Source organism: Littorina saxatilis, linkage group LG17 (assembly GCF_037325665.1).
Source record: "Littorina saxatilis isolate snail1 linkage group LG17, US_GU_Lsax_2.0, whole genome shotgun sequence".
In the NCBI taxonomy this organism is placed as follows: domain Eukaryota; kingdom Metazoa; phylum Mollusca; class Gastropoda; order Littorinimorpha; family Littorinidae; genus Littorina; species Littorina saxatilis.
In genome coordinates, this window is record NC_090261.1 from 53,340,580 (window position 1) to 53,362,211 (window position 21,632).

Consider the following 21,632-nt stretch of genomic DNA (forward strand, 5'->3'; position numbering starts at 1 on the left):
ATAATGTGTAGCTAGCTACCTCCAAAGATCTCCGGCCGTATGCTTTGACACAAGATAAGAGCATCCATAAACGTGGGCGCATATGCCTACCAAATATCAACAGTCTAGCCTGACTTCTTAAGGATAACGGGATTTGTTTATGAATTAATTTTGCAGGTGACACATACCAAATTGATTCAGCAAAAATCGCCACTCTGCGCAGATAGCATCCAAGCTGTAGATTGTTGGTATCTGTTAGAGTGAAAAAAATGCTCCTAGCTGATGTAATAATGATAACATTAATTTAAATGGACAGATCTGTAGCGTGAACATGAACATCGTGTACACGGAAAGGGTGGTATCTTTAAACGTGAGAGCGATGCTGACTGCAAACCAATCAGGCAATATAAAATCAGTGATGGCGAACCATTTCAAACGTTAAACATACAGTCTGCTGTGGTATATTCTGAATGAAACTACCCTCGCCACCAAACAAATGAGAAAGCAAGCAAACAAGAGAGTAAAGCTGCGTTTTACCTTTTTGTATTCATCTACAAGAAATGACCATCGGCTCGGCCAGCCGTGCGCTTGGTTTTTCATAGTGCGTCGTACGTTGGCCTTCCTGAAATACACCATTTGATCCACAAATAATGACATAATATTCGGTTTTTGTTTGTTTGTTTTTTAAATGTCTATGAGTATTTTGATGGGGGGAATAAAACATTCCAAATCATCATCATCATCCTCATTATCATCATCACCGGGAACACCGTGCCTGCAGCAGTAGTAGGCTATATGTTGTAGGACCGCGAGGCTTGTCAGGTCAAGAAATTAGAGATCGCAAAAACATCATGCCATTATATTACAATGTACTAATACTTTGTCATCACATGTTTTGAGTTCGGACGTAGTACATGTATGCGTTCACGACATTGTCCGGTAGAGCTTCCCAACTTTTTATCATTGTCATTCTCTGCGAGAACACAATACGTTTGTTTCAAGTTTCCCGTTTTCTTTACATAATTAAACAAGAGCGAATGCTATTTTGCAGCCGATTGTGAAGAAAGCAGGCGGTGCCTTTTGTATTTTAGTTTAGATCTGTGCTGTGAGGTTACTACTAGTGCAGGGGCGGATCAGTTGCTTTGTAAGGGGGGGTGCACTTTGAATCGAAAGTGAATGTGATGGGCGCGAAGCGCCCGAATTTGCTAGGGGGGGTCCGGGGGCATGCCCCCCCGGAAATTTTTTTGGCCCAAAGAAGCAAAATGGTGCCATCTGGTGCCATTTGAACTTAGAAATGGTCATAGAATCAGCTTTCCAAATTTTTTTTCGGGGGGGGGGGGGGCACGTGCCCCCTGTGCCCCCCCCCCCCCTCGTCCGCCCCTGTAGTGGTCACTCAGCTTAGCTCTGTGTGGACACCAAACCTCGGACAAACCTACCCCCCCCCCCCCCCCCCCCACGCTTCCTCCTGTCGCTTCCAAAGTCGTACGCATGACCTAGATAATAGCGAACGAGGAGTACCAGATGTTGTATGCATTTTTTCTCTCTCGAATGTGTGCCACCGCAACCACAGGCGGAAGGTATCGTTCACTGGACCACTACTTTCATAGAAAGACTAGATCTACAATTGTAGTCTTTCTATGAAAGTAGTGGTCCAGTGAGCGATACCTTCCGCCTGTGCCGCAACCAGGAAAATCGTCGATATGTAGGCCTACGTCCGACTTCATTTGATCTTCAATTTTTACGGAGCTTAGAATTCCATGGAAATATGAGTGTAAGTGAACATCAAGGTCGTCAGAGGTACTCACCATATTTTATCTTGATCGGTGAAGGGGACAAACGTTCCTTTCAATGCTTCTTGAGGCATTTTGAATCTGACGTTGCGTAACTATGCATTAGAGTCATCTCCCGTTAATTTGGCACTTGCATGAACGACATGTGTTTTCGTGCGTGCTTGCGTGTATAAATGTGTGCATACGAGTGTGTGTATGTGTGCATACGTGTGTGTGTGTGTGTGTGTGTGTGTGTGTGTGTTACATTTGCAAGTATGATTGACAGTGAGTCTGAACGTAAACAATTATTTCCACATTCACACAGCGAAACATAAATGACACGCACAAAATTATACTTTCTCAATTGTTCCAAATTTATTGTAGAAATATCCCTTACTCGGAGAATTGAGATATTGGTATAATGAGAATATTCAGAAATACACGTCACCAAGCGTGTATCACCAGGTATTCTGACAGTCATGGAATAAACGAAAAAGTATGAACACATATTCAAGAACGTATTAAAACTGTACGAATGTCTCAAGTATGAGGAATGAATATAAAACAAGTCGCGTAAGGCGAAAATACAATATTTAGTCAAGTAGCTGTCGAACTCACAGAATGAAACTGAACGCAATGCAACGCAGCAAGACCGTATACTCGTAGTCCACCGCTCACGGCATAGGCAGTGAAATTGACAAGAAGAGCGGGGTAGTAGTTGCGCTAAGAAGGATAGCACGCTTTTCTCTACCTCTCTTTGTTTTAACTTTCTGAGCGTGTTTTTAATCCAAACATATCATATCTATATGTTTTTGGAATCAGGAACCGACAAGGAATAAGATGAAAGTGTTTTTAAATTGATTTCGACAATTTAATTTTGATAATAATTTTTATATATTTAATTTTCAGAGCTTGTTTTTAATCCAAATATAACATATTTATATGTTTTTGGAATCAGCAAATGATGGAGAATAAGATAAACGTAAATTTGGATCGTTTTATAAATTTTTAATTTTTTTTACAATTTTCAGATTTTTAATAACCAAAGTCATTAATTAATTTTTAAGCCACCAAGCTGAAATGCAATACCGAAGTCCGGGCTTCGTCGAAGATTACTTGACCAAAATTTCAACCAATTTGGTTGAAAAATGAGGGCGTGACAGTGCCGCCTCAACTTTCACGAAAAGCCAGATATGACGTCATCAAAGACATGTATCAAAAAAATGAAAAAAACGTATGGGGATTTCATACCCAGGAACTCTCATGTCAAATTTCATAAAGATCGGTCCAGTAGTTTAGTCTGAATCGCTCTACACACACACACACACACACACACACACACACGCACAGACAGACACACATACACCACTACCCTCGTTTCGATTCCCCCTCGATGTTAAAATATTTAGTCAAAACTTGACTAAATATAAAAAGGCTTCAACTATAATCTGATCTCCATTCCAAATGCTAGTCCAAGCCAGCTAATTTATAAAGTAAATGTAAATCAGCTGTATTCGTTAAAATACCAGGTAGATATATATATCTCTCTCTCTCTCTCTCTCTCTCTCTCTCTCTCTCTCTCTCTTCTCTCTCTTTCTCTCTCTCTCTCTCTCTCTCTCTCTCACTCTCTCTCTCTCTATATATATATATATATATTTTACACTCAGGAAGGTCAAAATAACACACCCAAACACCGACCCACCCACAAACAAACTCACACACACGTACGCACACACACACACACACACACACACACACACACACACACACACACACACACACACACACACACACACACACACACACACACACACACACACCTTTCCAAGTCACCAATATTTCCACATAATATGCTGTGAGCAGTCCGTCAATAAATAACATCTTTCTCATCAAATATAAACGTAAAAAAAGTAGATAGTCATGGTTTTATGCTGCTTTTCTTCCTGAAGACTTTGGGCCCCTGAGATATTAATCAATACAAAAAACAACAATTTAAATCTTGTTGCAAAACAGTAAAATATGAATCTTGAGCATCCTTTACATACAGTGTATAGGCCAAAGAGAATGTTGTCTCTCTTCATCATATTCTCAAAGCTCTTGCATACATGTATCCACAACACAGTACACAACATCCTCACAGAGGGAAGTCATTTTGAGATCGCAAGTTCGGATTCTTTGGTCACAATGAGGTTAGAACCATATAGCTGCAACTGATCATGAAACACTTGGGCACAGACATTGCATAGATCTGGCTGACGCCAATGATCCCTTTGTAACACACGGTCTGAGTTAATATGCACAGGCATCCATCCTTCCCTTTACCACATACTAGTCTTTTCATCTGGGTTTTTTCTCTCAACAGTTTCATATTTTTGTGTTGGTGAAAACTACTTTTTTCCAAAGACATTTTCAATTTTGCACATGACACATGCTTCCTTTACCACATACATGGGTTTTTGTTTCGTTTACACGCACAGAGCTTTTGTTCATAAACAGTTTCAAATTTTCGCACACATTGTTTAACTTTGGCTCAAATTTTTTCATTCTCGACCTCAAAGTTGCGAGAAGCCTGTTCCCGTCGCAGGATCAGCACTGGGGTGGGGCGGCCAGTGGGCGGGGTTGGCAGAGGGGGAGAAGAAGGGGTTGCTAAGCGACGAGATCATGACGGGTTTGTAAGCATCCATACCGTTCATCGTTACCATGGGGCCGAAATGAGCAGCAGGAGCGGATGGCGGGGTGGCGTGGGGGTGGGGCCAGTGAGGGGGGTGGCGGAGGGGGTCCTGTTGATGCAAACTGGACAGCATGATGGGCGGGTCAGCGATGAAGGGGAATGGGTACACACGGGGCAGTCCGAAAGGCGAAGGAGGGTGGGGCGGGGCCATACCGTTGTGGTGGGCGGGGCGAAGGTTTGGCAGTTTGGTCGAGTCTCTGCTGGCAGCAGAGTTGGAAGACAGGAGCGAGGACTGAGACAGGGAGGAGTCACGGCTGGCACGTGAAGAACTGTCGGCAGCCTCCATGTGCTGCCTGTAGCTAAGGAGATCAGAGAGAACAGGTAGACTGTCGTGAGGCCCCACCATACCGGCCAGTGTTCCTCCAGCACTCTGAGCCTGACTCAGCGGCAGCAAACCCATACCCAAACCCGCCATCCCTAGTCCACCAAACGCTCGAGAATGAGCCAGCTGGTCAGTGGCACTAGCACTCAGCGATTGGCTCATCAGTGAGTCCAGACCCGTGTCCCAAGCCAGACGAGGCATGGTAGAAGCGTTGACCAGATAGTCACGTGGATTGCTAAATGCCGAAGTGTTTTGAGAGTGATTAAAACGATTGGCCGACGTGTTGATGTAGGCGGCGGCAGTGGGCGTGACTTTGTTGGGCGGAGCCACCATGTCGTACGCCTGAAACAGCCTGCTGATTGGCTGGTTGGCGCTGCCAGTCACAGCCTGAATGACAGAGTTGGCAGCGCGGTGGGTATTTGAAGCGGCAGGTGCGTGTGCCCGACGTTTGCCTTTAGCTTTGCGCTTCTCCTTCCTCTCCTTCAGTTTCTCATCGCTGAATCGTTTCAGCTCCGATATACATCCATTCACCACAGCATCCGGCACCATCCTTGACTTCTGACCCTCACCTTGACCTTCACCCCCTTCCATAGCATCCGGGCTCTTCTTGCTGCCATCTTGAGGGTCACCGTTACTGTTCTTGCTAGGGGCGGGGGAGGAGCAGGAGGAGTCTGAAGGGGATGTGGGGTCCTGAGTGGAGGTGGAGGGAGAGGTGGGAGACTTGTCTGCTGACGACGCCTTGCCGCCGCCCACAACGTCTTTCCTCCTGCGGTTCTGAAACCAGATCTGAAACAGAGATCAACCCTTGATCTTACTGATAAGAAATGTTGTTACTTCCATGTTTATAGTCATTCTTTTCTTTCCAAACAACTGCTAGGGAATTCCTTCAATTCACAGTTTGACAACGGAACTACCAGGCTATAGGCTTGTTACAAGTCTAGATATACTTCAAGGCTCTTCTGAAAAACTCTGAAGACACCAACGTATAACTACTCCTATGACAAAGAGCGTCTAATAGTACGTAGAAGTATGCATCATATAAAATCCGTAATCTTAAGAGGGGAACAAAAGCTATAGTCCAGCAGTGTGGGTCATAACAAATAGGGCAGAATACACACTGAACAAAAACCAAATATAAATAAGTGTTAACCGAGCAATTACATGCTCAAGTATTAAGCTATTCTCTTATAGGGTTCACCCTGTGGGACAGGAACTATCATCTCTGCAAGAGTAGCTACAAAGAGAGTCCTTGATTCAGAGCGCACCAGCAGACAAAGCAGAGTGGATGACATTGACTGACCTTGACCTGTTCCCTGGAGATGCCGACCCTCTTGGCGATGAGCTGTTTCTGCACGCTGTTGGGGTAGCGCACAGCCAGGTAGATGCCGTTTAGCAGCTCCAGCTGGTAGCGTGTGTAGCTCAACCTCTCTCGGGGCGGGGGCGGCGTCAGCAGCTCATCGTCTGCAGAAAAATGCAGCAGGCTTGTAAACGGCTGACAGGCAAACGTAGCCTTCAAATGTTTGAGGCTAGGTTTTGACTGAAAATAGTTTGTCTGCTATGGATCACCTTAAAATAAATGATTTTTATGGAACCTACTATATACGAGCACAAAAAAACAGGGGCTAGGGTGACGTAGGTGTGGAGTACTGCAGTATCCTCATAGAGCCCGTACAAAATAAGTCTCTTAGAACGTTATAAGATCGTTTCCGACATTTCTGACAAGTTTGAAATGGATGACACAGACGACCATGTCTTTGCGACGTCTAATCGAAAGTGACCGCCTACCCACAACGACCGTCCAAAGGGTCTCAGACAAGTTTTTCTTCTATACAATTCACATTTCCATAGCGACCACCTGTCTCCAACGACCACTTTTTGTAGGTCCGTTGGGTGATCGTCATAGACAGGTTCGGCTTGCAATTGGTTCATTTTTCGGCATGCAGTAGTTGGACCACAGGAGGAAAATAAAAATCCCTACATTCTGCATCTTAATATTCCTCACCATCATCCTCCATATCGTCGTCCTCCTCCCCCGACTGCTGGCCGACACGGTCCGCACGTTGGTGGACGCTGGGTCCACTCTGTGTCCAGTGGACCATGACATGACCCCCATCTCCCGTGACCCCCGAGCCCGCTACACCCACGCCGGCCATGCTCGGCTGACGGCTGCTGTGCAGAGGAGGGGGAGGGGGCAGCTGAGGGGGGTCGAGGGACAGAGCGGGGTGCGGGAAGAGGGGAGGTGCATGGATGGAGAGAGCAGTGTTCCCTTTGCTGTGGCTGTCGTAAGAGGGAATACCTGCACAAACAAGGAAATTCAGATAAGGCCAAAAAAAAAGGTCTGTTTACGGTAACATAGGCCAAAAAAATAGGGTCGGTAGGTCGGGATTTTTTTTTTTCCCAAATGCCAAAAAAAGTCTAGGGTCGCGCGAAAAAAATAGGGTCGGTCGGGTTACCGTAAACAGATTATTTTTTTGTTGTTGGCCTAATGAAACAATCAACTTGCCGATACAACTTGCTAAGAGGTCATGTATCCATCGTGTATTTCAGTTCAAAAAGTTTTCGTGGAAAAATAAAAAGATGAGAAAGAAAATTAAAAATGTATCTACAACTTTTACTGGAAAAACAGGGGTATAGTTCCAGGTACCCTTTCCTCTGCGTCATTAAAGAAGATATCCCCAGTCCTCAACGTGCAACGTGTTTTTTTCTATTTGGTGCGTGAGTGTGGTGTGGGTGAATGTGTGATCATTTCATTTATTTCTCTCTCTTTCTTATTTATTCAAGTAATTTTTAAAGTGTTTGATATCCAATTGCTTTTTCTCTTCTAGTCCCCAAAATGATTGAAGCCTTACAAATTGAATGAATTGTGATGGATCTTCGGATCTGCATCCATTATACATATGTGACCAATTTGCGAGGTCACACGAGAATGACGCCGTGGTGTTCAAGAACATCGGTGAGTGTTCACCGCAATTTACAGGAATGCAGGTCGCAAACAAGTAGCGGGCATCTACTTGAAGAAGATATCATGCGTACAAACTTGTGACTTTGCTGACTTTGCAAAACCGTAACATCAGATGATGAAAGGGAAGCCATCAATAAACGCTTCGATAGAATCTTCGTAATCATAAAGATACCGATGGGACAACAGAGAGTTCCGTCTTACAAACCCAAACCAGGGACAATAAACACGTGAATAGGCCTATTTGTAAAACCGTGCAGACATTTCATCACCAGGTATCTCCAGTCAGGAAAATACTTGTCACGAGAGTGCTTCATTCACTGTCGGTTTCTTTTAAAGGCGGACTTCCAGCGTGCGACATTTGAAGGGCATTGAAGAAGTAAATGACATGATAGGGTTTCTATGAAAATCGCGCTATGCGGTTTACAAAGCAGACGACCAGCAGACGACATACCACCCCGCCTGCCGAAGTTAAGATTGCATCAGCCTGCTGGAGTGGGTTATCTCCCGTGTGTTGAATGTTGTCTCCCCTTGTTTGCATGTCAAGCCGCTGGATTGTGTACAGAAGGAATCAGAAAGTTAAAAGGTCCGAGAGAGAGAGAGGCGGTCAGCTTCAACTCTATATATTTCTACCATCACAAGTTTATCTCCGTATCCAAGGCAAAGCATTCTTGGCGAAAAAAGTTAAACTGGCACCAAAAAAACCGAGAAAAGGACATCCAAAGTATTAGTACTGATGATCTGAGCGTTTCGGGAGAGTTTTTGGTGAATTTGACGAATCTGAAGAATTTACTTTACCTTAATCTAGACGCACAAGGAAACTAGTTGCTTTAAAACGCACCACAAGTATGTTATTCATCCATTTAAAGTGAATGAATGCGCTTCAGGGCGCTGCTTCTCTTCGTTGTTGGAAACAACAAAGTAGCCCAGAAGCCGCCTGGCGGCCGGTGTCACGATTTCATCTTTCGCCTGTGTACACATTTCCCCCTCGACATATACTCAAGACTGAAATGTTGTTTCCTGGTAAAATTAAGAAGTGAAATTATTTATGGACGAAAAGCATGTCAGTTTCTTGCATGTGAAGAAAATTGGTGGTAAAATGTAATAGATTTCACCCCCAAAATCGAATTCTTCGAAAACGTGTACTGAGTGGTTACGTCCCTTGAGTAAGAAGGAAAACATTTTAGGATGAATCAAATTTCTAAGTTAATTAAAACAAATTGGTTGGACAAATTTGGCCCCATGAATGTAAGGTACACAAGGTCGCTCATCAGTACTATCGAAGGGTGTTTTTTTGTTCAGTGTAGAGCTTATACTAGATCAACGAGGCCGGGAAGCGAAATATCAACACGGCGAAAGATGAAAACGTCACACCGGCAAGACAGTCAGCGCCATCTACAACGCCGCGGCTGGTAACTGGATCACGTTCACAAATAAGGGAAGTAACTCGGTGGAAGTAACGAACCCCACCCTCACGGATACTGCTCTTTCCTTTTCTATTTTTCAACATTTAATTAAGCTTTTAAAATACTTGCCTTGGCAAAGCGCGGTGGCACTATTATTTGTAACGCATATGTTATGGTTTAACTTTGGAAGCAATCTGAGGACCTTTTTTCTCAGGTACTATCCCTTTAAGGGGTTACCAGCGCAAAAACCTGGGTTACTATTATTTTCAGGTAACATTTTTAATTAAATCAAAGATTATTTAGAGACTGAACAACGTAGAAAAAAATGAGTACGCGCTGTGAAATCCAAAGAGAGAACCTAAACCCCGTCTCTCCAAAACATAGATTATATGGGCATAACGTGGAGAATTGGCATAAATAGCTACTAAAGACACCAAAAATAGTACTGTCAGCCACCAGAATGATTGCTGGCAGTTCGGTCTGCAAAAACATCACGTAATTTCGATGCGCTATGGAACTTTTTTAGTCACAATTATTAAATTTCATAAACAAGAAAGCATAGAAAAACTTCTATTTTTTTAATGGATGTAATTTATTATGCTTTCTTTCCTCTCTTTCTTGGCTTTTTCTGTCGCTGGTTGATCACATGAGTCACGGTTGCAGCTAGCTAGCAGTTGATACTCCTTTGTGTGTCGAAGCCTGAAGGTGAATTAAATTTCTTCATTCCGATATGCTACAGTTCTATCTCCTCTCCACTCTTCTCTCTTTAATCTAGCCAGCATAAAAGTTCCTCACAAGATGGTGAGATGATGTGTCAGTTGATTGTACCCCATTGCAGCCAACCCCCTACCAGAAACCTTTGCTTCACGGATGGATAATTGCTAGTAACGGGTGGACAGCCGAGCACAGCTTGTAGCTCTGACAGTTCTTTGAAAGTGGCCGCACTATAGGCGGTAAGGGAGATAGTGTGACGATAATGGACGAAGAAGTGCTAAAAATTACCACCATTACCGCCACTTACCCCGTAGTTGTGCAACGGTTTGATTGTGTAAAGCACCATGATGAGAGGGCTTGTAAGAGTTATCTCTCTTGGGCGGCGCCTCCAGCACGTCATGTTACTTGAGACAAAAGTAACTGTATGTGTGTGTGTGTGTGCGTGTGTGTGTGTGTGCGTGCATGCGTGCGGTGCGCGCGTGTGTGTGTGTAAGAGAGAGAGAGAGAGAGAGAGAGAGAGAGAGAGAGAGATATTGCGTTAACAGTATTTTAGAGCTAAGCTTTGACGACAAATACACCAAATAGCGCAGTAAACAAACGGATTTTTTTCTGTGCACACTTTGGAAACTTCGAATTTGAGGCAAAATCGTATTACACACCCCTTTGAGGTTCCGCGAACGATTCTCCCAATTGTGGTAAAAACTAACTCAAGCGGCCAACAGTGGTGAAAAAAAATGGATTAACTTCTTTTGTAGAGAAAATTACCATTTTCTAAAATGACATCCCCCTTCTCTCTTGATCCCAAGAAAAGGTTCCTGTTCTCTTCTGAATGCGCATATCAGTGAGTGTTCTAATAAAATGAAGTAAAAATCAAATACGGCTCAGGTGGTAGAGCACTGGACTTGTGATCGAAAGGTCGCTGGTTCGAATCCGGGCCGGGACGGACACGGGTCAACTTTATGTGCAGACCCAGAGACGGTATCCATCTCCCACCCCCGTGTCACCACAATGGCACGTTAAAGATCTTGGTCATTCTACCATAAGTGCAGATGGCTGATACCACCAAAACACGCATACATCAAAAGCCGTGAGGGCGTAAAATCTCAATTAAGACCTGACGGACAATAAGCCCCTTAATATTTACTATACGACAAACTACATATAACATCAGATTTAAAAAAAAGAAAAAGAAATTAAAGGGAAACAAATGAAGAAAAACAAACAGAATAATGAAATAAAGTATTATAAAATAACGTTTAAATAAAACAAAATTAAATAAATCAACGTAAAACAAAATAAAACAATAACATGATATAAAATAAAATTAAATAAATCGAAATAAAATAGTTATGTATATATCTCGGCAATTTGTTTATCAATCGGGATAACGAGCGCTTTAGAGCAATTTAGCGTCTCATGCAAGCTGTTAAATTTCATTTTGTTATAATATTATGAAGTCTTATATTGCGCGCGTATCTCCAGACTCGGACTCAAGGCGCAGGGTTCTATTTATGCCGTGTGAGATGGACTTTTTTACACAATACATCACGCATTCACATCGACCAGCAGATCGCAGCCATTTCGGCGCATATCCTACTTTTCACGGCCTATTATTCCAAGTCACACGGGTATTTTGGTGGAAATTTTTTTATCTACATGTATCCCTATACAATTTTGCCAGGAAAGACCCTTTTGTCAATCGTGGGATCTTTAACGTGTACACCCCAATGTAGTGTACACGAAGGGACCTCGGTTTTTCGTCTCATCCGAAAGACTAGCACTTGAACCCACCACCTAGGTTAGGAAATGGGGGAGAAAATTGCTAACGCCCTGACCCAGGGTCGAACTCGCAACCTCTCGCTTCCGAGCGCAAGTGCGTTACCACTCGGCCACCCAGTCCATTTCATACAGACCAAAATGTACAACGAGAAACCTGCTGAAGGCATGTTAAAATGATCGCAAAATAAGTGTACAGAGAGCGATCCTGAAAATAATTAGAAATAACTACAGTGAATTTCATGGGAAAGAATAAACTTAAAAACGAGTTCTCTTCTGACAATGACGATATAAAATGTAAAAAAAAAAAGAAAAAAGAGTTGTTGTTCAATGAAATAAGTACATTAAAATCAAAAATTGTCTTTGACGCATCTACGCATGCCTGTTTATTAACAGTTGACACAAAAGTTTTAACTGCCAGACTTAAATGCACGGTTCTTCCCATGGAAACGATTCGACTCATTATTCTCAGACCTGCTTTGGCTTTTGGTTTTTGTAAATATTACATGGGATAAGATCATCTGTCCACTTGGATAAAAAAACACAAAAAACACCCCACATCAACAGTCGGACTGTTTTCTGTGCAGCATGGCAATTTTCTGATAATTAATTTCTCGAAAAGAAAAGACACAAATGCATTTGAATAAAACCCTTTCATTAACAAATGTCAATACTGCACAGCTAAGAAGCAGTCAGGAAAAAATAATTGTTTATGTTTTGGTATGTGTGCAAGTAGAGGAATGGTCTTTTCCACAGGAGCTTGTATCCAACCACCGGTCGATAATTATTTACTCCTGCATGCTTATTATTTACTGCAGCATGCTTACCCTTACTACTACTATTTATTAAATAGTAGTAGTAAGGAGACTGTATGGAATAAGGAGTAAATATATGGAATAAGGAGTAAATAATGATCGACCGGCGATTGGATACAAGCTCCTGTGGTCTTTTCCAATTTAAGTCTGCGTAGCTCTGTAATAGTGAACAGCAGTGTCTTTACAGGAAATGAGCGATGTAACACAATGAAACGTATGGAAAGCCGTTTGGCTCATAACCATTACACGTGTAATAAATAATTCATACACGTGTAATAAATAATTTATACACGTGTATTTATTTCTTACACGTGTATAAATTATTTACTGCACGTGTAATTTATCTTTTTTTCTTATGCTATGGAAAAGCCGTTTGGCTCATAACCTATACACGTGCAATAAATAATTCAAACACGTGTATGTAATCATTTCTTACACGTGCATGAAATATTTATTACACGTGTATTTAATCATTTCTTACACGTGTATTAATCATTTCTTACTCGTGCATTAATCATTTATTACACGTGCATTAATCATTTAATACACGTGTATTTAATCATTTATTACACGTGTATTTAATCATTTCTTACACATGCATGAAATATTTATTACACGTGTATTTAATCATTTTTTACACGTGCATGAAATATTTATTACACGTGTGTTTAATCATTTGTTACACGTGTATGAATTATTTATTACACGTGTATTTATCATTTATTACACGTGTATTAATTATTTATTACACGTGTAAGAATCATTCCTTACAAGCGTTTAAAATGCAGGAATCACGTGGTTAAGCGACTTAAAAACTGGGACTGGGAATCCACATGAAAAACACTATATGCGTCTTCATCGCAAACTTCTTCTGGCTCATTACCAGACTGCAACAAATTGATGCAATGGTTCACCTTTTGGCGGGTCTGATAAAAAAAAATCCCCTCTAGCGGCGTCGCCATTTTAAGAGATCACTCGCGCGCGAACCGGAAGTAGTATAGACGAGATTCGTTGCTATGCAAGTCGTATATTTTCCGATTCAAGTTTTAATTTATTACAGGTGTATTTAATCATTTCTTACACGTGTATTTAATCATTTACTACACGTGTATTTAATCCTTTCTTACACGTGCATGAAATATTTCTTAAACGTATATTTAATCATTTCTTACACGTGTATGAATTATTTATTACACGTGTATTAATAATTTATTACACGTGCATTAATCATTTATTACACGTGTATTAATCATTCATTACACGTGTACGTGTATTAATCATTTATTACACGTGTATAAATAATTTATTACGCGTGTATTAATAATTTATTACACGTGTATTTATCATTTTTTACGCGTGTAATGCGGGTTATGAGCCAAACGGCTTTCCATAGTAACAAACTATTCTACACACACAAAAATCAACAAGTCGCGGAAGGCGAAATTACTTCATTTAGTCAAGCTGTGGAACTCACAGAATGAAACTGAACGCACTGCATTTTTTCACAATGACCGTAGTCCGCCGCTTGTGCATAACGGAGTGAAACTGACGAGCCTGTTCAGCGCGGAAGTGGTTTCGCTGTGCTGCATAGCACGCTTTTCTGTACCTCTCTTCGTTTTAACTTTCTGAGCGTGTTTTTAATCCAAACATATCATATCTATATGTTTTTGGAATCAGGAACCGACAAGGAATAAGATGAAATTGTTTTTAAATCGATTTCGGAAATTTAATTTTGATCATAATTTTTATATTTTTAATTTTCAGAGCTTGTTTTTAATCCAAATATAACATATTTATATGTTTTTGGAATCAGGAAATGATGTAGAATAAGATGAACGTAAATTTGGATCGTTTTATATAAAAAAAAATTATTACAATTTTCAGATTTTTAATGACCAAAGTCATAAATTAATTTTTAAGCCACCAAGCTGAAATGCAATACCGAAGTCCGGCCTTCGTCGAAGATTGCTTTACAAAAATGTCAATCAATTTGATTGAAAAATGAGGGTGTGACAGTGCCGCCTCAACTTTTACAAAAAGCCGGATATGACGTCATCAAAAGTATTTATCGAAAAAACGAAAAAAACTATCCGGGGATATCATTCCCAGGAACTCTCATGTAAAATTTCATAAAGATCGGTCCAGTAGTTTGGTCTGAATCGCTCTACACACACACACACGCACTGACAGAGAGACAGACACACACACACACACACACACACACACACACACACACACACACACACACACACACACACACACACACACACACAGACAGACACACACACACATACACCACGACCCTCGTCTCGATTCCCCCTCTATGTTAAAACATTTAGTCAAAACTTGACTAAATGTAAAAAGGCCACACGCGCGTGTGTTGGTTGCAGTAGATGACCTTTTTGTCTCGGTACATTCTCATCTGTTTTGAGGATGCTAGTAAATTAGGGATGACAGGGTCGGCCTGTCACCGGCTGACTGAATTATGGTGCACGATGAAAACAAGACCCAGTCAGACAGTCTCTGTCTGTGCCCTTCGGCTTACGAGGGTTAATATTGGACAACATTTATTTTCATGAAAATAGATGAAAAGTGGCTTACTTTGTGTTGCGTTTGTCAGTCTTTTAAAAACTGTTTGTCAAATTTATTTTTAGGATCGAGGAATCAACGTCGGTGAAAACAATCGCATTGGCAGTATAATCATCTTTCAGAAATATTATTTAAACATGATTTTATCCGTGTGTGAGAGAGAGAGAGAGAGAGAGAGAGAGAGAGAGAGAGAGAGAGAGAGAGAGAGAGAGAGAGAGAGAGAGAGAGAGAGAGTGTGTAAGTGTGTATTACTATTAGCATTGTGACTATTGACTTCTGTCAAGTGTGTTGCTCTTCTGCGTACATTATTTGTAATGATAAACGTTGTTTGATTTGATGTTAATGTCAATTAACTTCATGCAGCTACTTTCCTCTCCTGCGTTTACCTTTGCGTGACACACAGACTGAGAGTTTAGCCTCTATACGACTATAAGTACATTGTCTCATTTACATTGCGATAACCCCTGCGATAAAACAGACTTAAGCGCTTAAACACCTGTAAACCCCTTATCTTTAGAGTAATGGTTCCCACGCCATTCAACCATAGCATGTTTTGCTTCATGTCAATAACCATACCCGATAACTGATTAGGCAACTGATTGAGATATGTTTTAACTTTTGGATGAGGATTGGGATGGAGAGTCTAAGCACAGCATCGTTTTGGCAAGGTTCTTGTTTTCTCACAAGATGTAGAAGACATGTAAGCCTATGCATAATGGCCATGGCAAGTTGGCACATGGCATGTCATTAAATCACCCTTAACCCCAGTGAAGCAGTATACTGTTGTGATGTTAGCTGAAGTGTTCGTTGGCATCGGAGGTGATGGACTGAAAAGTGGTGATTGTGGTGGCAGGGGAGGGGGCGAAGAGTTAGTGATTGACGGACTGCTCAGTTTTGATGAAAGGCAAATGAGATATTCTGAGCACTCGTTCGAGTGTTTAATTGACTAACGAAATATTCAATAGAAACTTGATCCACTTCAGGTTTCTGAAGTGGGTCGTCGATTGACATTTACGTCCTCTTTGCTATCAGATGTCAGTGAGGATAAGGGTTGAGCACATGTTTCCAGCGCTGAAAATATTTAAATTGCTCATTCTGACCATTAGAGGCCAGACCAGCTGGTCAAGAATGAGTTAGCTTACACCTTCTGACCCTCCAATCTTTCCATTCTTAGATCAACAACAGGGGAATTTAAAGGTGTCAACTATCATAAACGGATGCCTTTCCTCCGAAAACGGCGTATGGCTGCCTAAATGGCGGGGTAAAAAACGGTCATACACGTAAAATTCCACTCGTGCAAAAAACACGAGTGTACGTGGGAGTTTCAGCCCACAAACGCAGAAGAAGACGATAAACGGATGCCATACACTTGATAAAACGCAACTGATTAGCCTGACAAGCTTTTAGGAGCAACCATTAACAGGTCAACGGTGAACATTACGTCACAGTGATGACGTCACACCGAAGTGTTGCGTGTCGTCTCCATCTCTACCTTTTAGTTTTACTTTTAGTTGAAAACAAACTCGCAGAAATAGAAGTCCCAACGATTAAAGTCAGAAAGACTGTGACTTTGAGAAGGACTGTAACTTTGATGACGGTGCTCAAACATAGTTGAAGACGCTTTCTATAGTCGAGTACCAAGTTTGCAAGGAGTGAGACCGAATAGATCGGACGTACAAGCCAATTTCTCCCGCCACTTGACCACATGCCTGAGTTGCGAGAGAGTGAGAGAAAGGGCACAATGACCAGAGTACTGACCAGTGCAGTGGACAACATTTACCCCACTGTCACCCAAGGGGGGGGGGGGGGGGGTACACCCGTAATGTGTCGTGCCACCCGTTTACCAAGCAGAGAAACGGGTGGAGTTGAAAAGTGGACGGAAGTGACCACTTGTACAGGAGGGCCTCTCGTTGTGGACAGTTTGTTCCTATACAGTGTGTTAAAGAAGTCATTGATTTTGTCAATCGAACAGTGTGTGAAATGTACATCGGCTTGCCTTTTATGAAGTACATGTGTGTATATAGACTGTATGCATGCACCCCGTTTAGCTCATGTGTGTTTTTGAAATTTACACTGGCGCCCTTTAGGCCTATACACTGCATTGTTGGAATATTTACGCATACGTCCCTGTTTTGCGTATCCATAAGATTACCGCCAGAATCCCCCTACATGTGTTATGTTGAAATGTACTCTGGTACCCCTTTACGAGTGTGTTTATGCACGAGCACATGAAATATTGATATCATTTCATTTTAAAATGGAGGTTACCCAAATGAAAAGAGTGTATGATTTATTTTTCTTTTAAAGCAAGTCTAGGGGCACACACACACACACACACACACACACACACACACACACACACACACACACACACACACACACACTGTCCCGCGCTCGTATAATGTTATGATTTAGGGAAAGACCCCAACAGTACTGAATGCCTACAGCAGCTGATAACATTACTGCTAGCTTTTTCTTATTCTTTCTGATTTGCTTTAACTATGCTTTTCATCTAGATAGTTCCACAATTTTTTAGTAATGCTTGTCCGACATCATATTTGTGTTATTTTACTACTACGTAGGGCGCGTAATATAAGCGTTCGCTTGAGTTCGTGTCCCTATTGTTTATCGTTGTATTATTGTATCATGTTTGATTTAATAAAACATTGTTTAAACCAAGACATTTAAGGCTGGCCTTCTCCGACAGTCCATAATTCACTTTTACACAACAATCAAATGCGCTCAAATCCACCCAGTCATGACTGTACAGCATCCTCTCTTACCCGCACAACACATACCCACAGCCTCAGTTTCTACCCGAACAAAAGCCTCAATGAGACGCAAACAACGTCAAAATCCTTGCTAAGCCCCAGAGGGATGTCGGCAGATTTACAAGTGTGTGCCACAAGTGCCTCCAATGACAATTACCACCGCAAGGGGCCCCCTGAGACCCAGTGTACGCCCCTACAACGCTACTGACTTGTCTTCTTCGGTGGGCCAAATGGGTCTGATTCGTCACATAATGCATTGACGCATATTTAGGCCAAAAAAAAAAATTGTCTGTTTAGGGTAACATGACCAAAAAAAGTAGGGTCGGTAGGTAGGTAGGTTTTTGTGTGTGTGTGTGTGTGTGTGTGTGTGTGTGTAAATTCACTTCTTATATTTGATGAATACATGTTTCAAAACTAACGTATAAATAAAACAGAGAGAAAGGGAGAGAAAGAAACGCAAAATGTCTCTTTTTAGCATTTTTACCTCTTTTTTTTTCTTTTTTTTTTTGAAATCAAAAAAAAGTTTTTGGGTCGGCGCCAAATCGATAGGGTCGGTCGGGTTACCCTAAACAGACATTTTTTTTTTTTGGCCTTATCATGTTTGAGCATTTTGTTGAGGCGGTTGTTGGGGTACCGCGGAAAACCCTGAGACATTTCGGTGTAGAAAAACAATTGCGCTCAATCTCGTGCTGAATAAAAAGTAAAACTTTCATTATTACAATAAAGGAAACGAAAATATATTCAACATCTTGGCTCTCAAAGCCCCAAAAGGTTAAAACAATTTTTTTTCAGATTTAAGGTTGCAGTATTTACTTAGATAAAGAGATCAGAAACTGCCGTAAAAAAAATCGCACCCTTGACTGTTCATTGCAACACGGACGAAAAACGCTTTCACGAAATGCGCCCACTTTGTGTCAGTCGACGAGCGCCGCTGACTCGGGGCCTGTAAAGCTGCGATGATCCCTTTAGACAGAAGTAAATCCCTGGGGATTTTGAGAGGCGTAAAGGGATCTGTCACTGTCTGCACAAGGATCAGATGGGCTTGACGAAGCTGCACATTGAGTTGTCTCCACGCTTCTAATGATGCTATCATTGCCATGGTGCGCGCTTTGAAGTGGAGATAGATTATTGAAGTTGAGAGAAGCGATTACAGGCTTAAGAGAGAGAGAGAGAGAGAGAGAGAGAGAGAGAGAGAGAGAGAGAGAGAGAGAGAGAGAGAGAGAGAGAGAGAGAGAGAGAGAGAGAGAGTAGATCTACTCACAATATATTATAACAATACTACAATAACAAATACACCTTAGTACAGTAGTGTATTTTGTTTGTTTGTTTGTTTGCTTAACGCCCAGCCGACCACCGAAGGACCAAATCCGGGCGGTGCTGCTTTGACATATTACGTGCGCCACACACAAGACAGAAGTCCCAGCACAGGCTTCATGTCACATTATTCTGATACCGGACCAAACAGTCACCCCATAATGATAATGCCAGACGCCAGGCGGAGCAGCCACTAGATTGCCAATTTTAAAGTCTTAGGTATGACCCGGCCGGGGTTCGAACCCACGACCTCCCGATCACGGGGCGGACGCCTTACCACTAGGCCAACCGTGCCGGTTGACAGTAGTGTATGAATAAACTGATTTGTTTGTGCAGAGAGAGAGAGAGAGAGAGAGAGAGAGAGAGAGAGAGAGAGAGAGAGAGAGAGAGAGAGAGAGAGAGAGAGAGAGAGAGTGAGAGAGAGAGAGAGAGAGAGAGAGACTGTGTGCCGGAGAGTCTATGAGAAAACCTTTGCTTGAAATAAAAGAACAAATCGTAGAGTTTGAGTGATAGATAGGCGGAACATAGTGCATCCAATCAGTCTCTATTGATGATACTAACCTTGCGTTTTGTAAAGTGAATTCCAGTTTACGTTCGAAGGATTTGGCAAACCCCATCGTAATCCCAAAAACACTTCAGATTGGGTAAGGACACAGACACCGCACGAACGTTCCCACGCAAGTAGCCTACGATAACTATGAAACGGACGTACGGTTACCAAACGAACAAGAGCGATGTTCACTTTTTTTTGTTAGTACGCCGGATGACAGAATCGGTTCAAACTCCGAGTAAGCTAGCTATAGAAAATGATTGACAGTTGAAATGGTGATGCACATTTATTTATTCCTTAATCCCCTCACCCAGCCCTTAACCCCAGACAGTCCCAATTAAGCAGTCTTGAAGGGGGGCTGTCGCTAATCCCACTGTCTCACCTGACGGGGTTCCGGTCTGGGTTCGCCGATGTGGCGGGCTCCCGGTGATAGCAGAAGTAGTAGTAGTGTCCAGTGGAGGTTTGGGGGCTGACGCTGCACTGGTCAGCTTACCCGCGTGGTGCATGGGGCCCGGCCGTCAAGACAGTGGTATCCACAGCAAGCATGCCAATTTAGGGGCCACAGGTAAGAAACACACAACAGGTAAGTGTAGCAGAGATTAGCACCGACACCTATACAATAAGATCCCTCCACTCGCAGAGTCCTGTGCTGCCAGCCACGACAATTGATGCTGGGTCGACTCGAAGAACTTTGCTAGTCTCTCCAATTGCACTTGGCTTTCCGCCTCTGTCCCAACGGACCCAGTCGACATCTACCTGCACAGGTAAACACGTTGACCGCCGAACCTACGGCCCCGTCTGGCCCCGCCCCTTCGCCTGTCCGGTTCCGCCGAACTGACCAATGAGGAGTATTTAGGGGGGCGGAGCGTCTCGGCTGACTGGCGCAAGCAACCACTCACTGCCCTCTCTCATACAGCCGGCCAAGCCCTCAGGGGTTACAGAGGGGGAGGGTGGGAAGGGGTGGTTGAAAGTGTATGAACAAAGTGGAGAGTGAAGTCACTGCGACACAGCCGGCAGTGTGTGTGTGGGAGCCCCGCGTTTCGTGTCTTTGTCGGGTGGAAAGAGTGAGCGTGTGTGTGTGTGTTGCAGTTAAGCTACTTGAGTGAAGATAGAAACCGCTTGACAGGCTAAACTGTCATCACCTGAAGCGCTCACCTTTGCTGTGTGATTGCATCTGGCTCTTTGTTATTGTACTTAGAGTTTTGGCCGCTTTCACTCGCAGTGATGATAATCCTCAGGTCACAAGTAGTCGTGTGAAAAACGTTTTGGCCTAAAACGCAATTACGCTGTCAATATTTACTTTTTACCAAACAGCATGAGAGTTTTGTCCCACGATTTTCAGACAGCCAGGAAGAAAAGTTGTTTTCTTTCAAACACACCTCGATTTTTTTCCTGTCGAACTCTTATCTTCACAATAATGCCCATTATAGACCTTTTCGGTATCTGAGCAGCTCTCGCGAGACACGCTCTTTGTTATCATGCTTTGAACATCGCGAGAACTTCGAACCTTGGCTTGTGCAGCTCGCACGAGATCGCTGTACCGCATGCTTTGCTTTGCTCTGAAGTTTGCGAGAGATTACGAGAGCTTGGAATACCGATAGGGTCTATTCAACCCCTTGTATTCTCACCCCCTACCCCCTCCCGCCCTTCACGATCTCGTATAGTGTCAACTAGATATCCCTGTCGATGTTAATCTTCTTTTTTTTTGATTTTTAAAATGTCCTTGTCCTTTTTTCACTGAAACAAATGCAGACAGCTGTGATTCGTGTCGCCGCATGCGAAGTCCTGATTGCAGGCACAAAAATCACCATGTAAGAATATCCCCATCCTTACTTCAAACTTCCTGCAAGAAGTGCTGCTCTAATAAATGGTCTTTCAGTGTCATACTGCACCGATTGCAATTTGCACAGTACTTGATCGCATGGCACAACAGTGAC

The 21,632-nt window shown here is 42.5% G+C and overlaps 2 protein-coding genes across 2 annotated transcripts in view; both read right to left on the bottom strand.

Moving 5' to 3' along the window:
- LOC138952582 (uncharacterized) overlaps window positions 1–1,843 on the bottom strand; it is a 3,459-nt gene extending 1,616 nt beyond the window's left edge. The window contains exons 1-2 of the mRNA XM_070324270.1: window positions 1,785–1,843; window positions 517–601 (exon numbers count right to left, since the gene is read on the bottom strand). Of these exons, the coding sequence (XP_070180371.1) occupies window positions 517–601; window positions 1,785–1,843 (144 nt within the window). The remainder of the gene's footprint in view (window positions 1–516; window positions 602–1,784) is intronic.
- A 2,457-nt stretch (window positions 1,844–4,300) lies between these two features.
- Window positions 4,301–20,201, bottom strand: LOC138952583 (uncharacterized). The gene is made up of 5 exons (XM_070324271.1): window positions 20,078–20,201; window positions 6,804–7,097; window positions 6,102–6,262; window positions 5,231–5,587; window positions 4,301–5,188 (listed from the first exon to the last, which is right to left on the bottom strand). Exons 1-5 carry the CDS (start codon window positions 20,199–20,201, stop codon window positions 4,301–4,303), a joined length of 1,824 nt encoding a protein of 607 aa, XP_070180372.1.
- Between the last annotated feature and the right edge of the window lie 1,431 nt (window positions 20,202–21,632).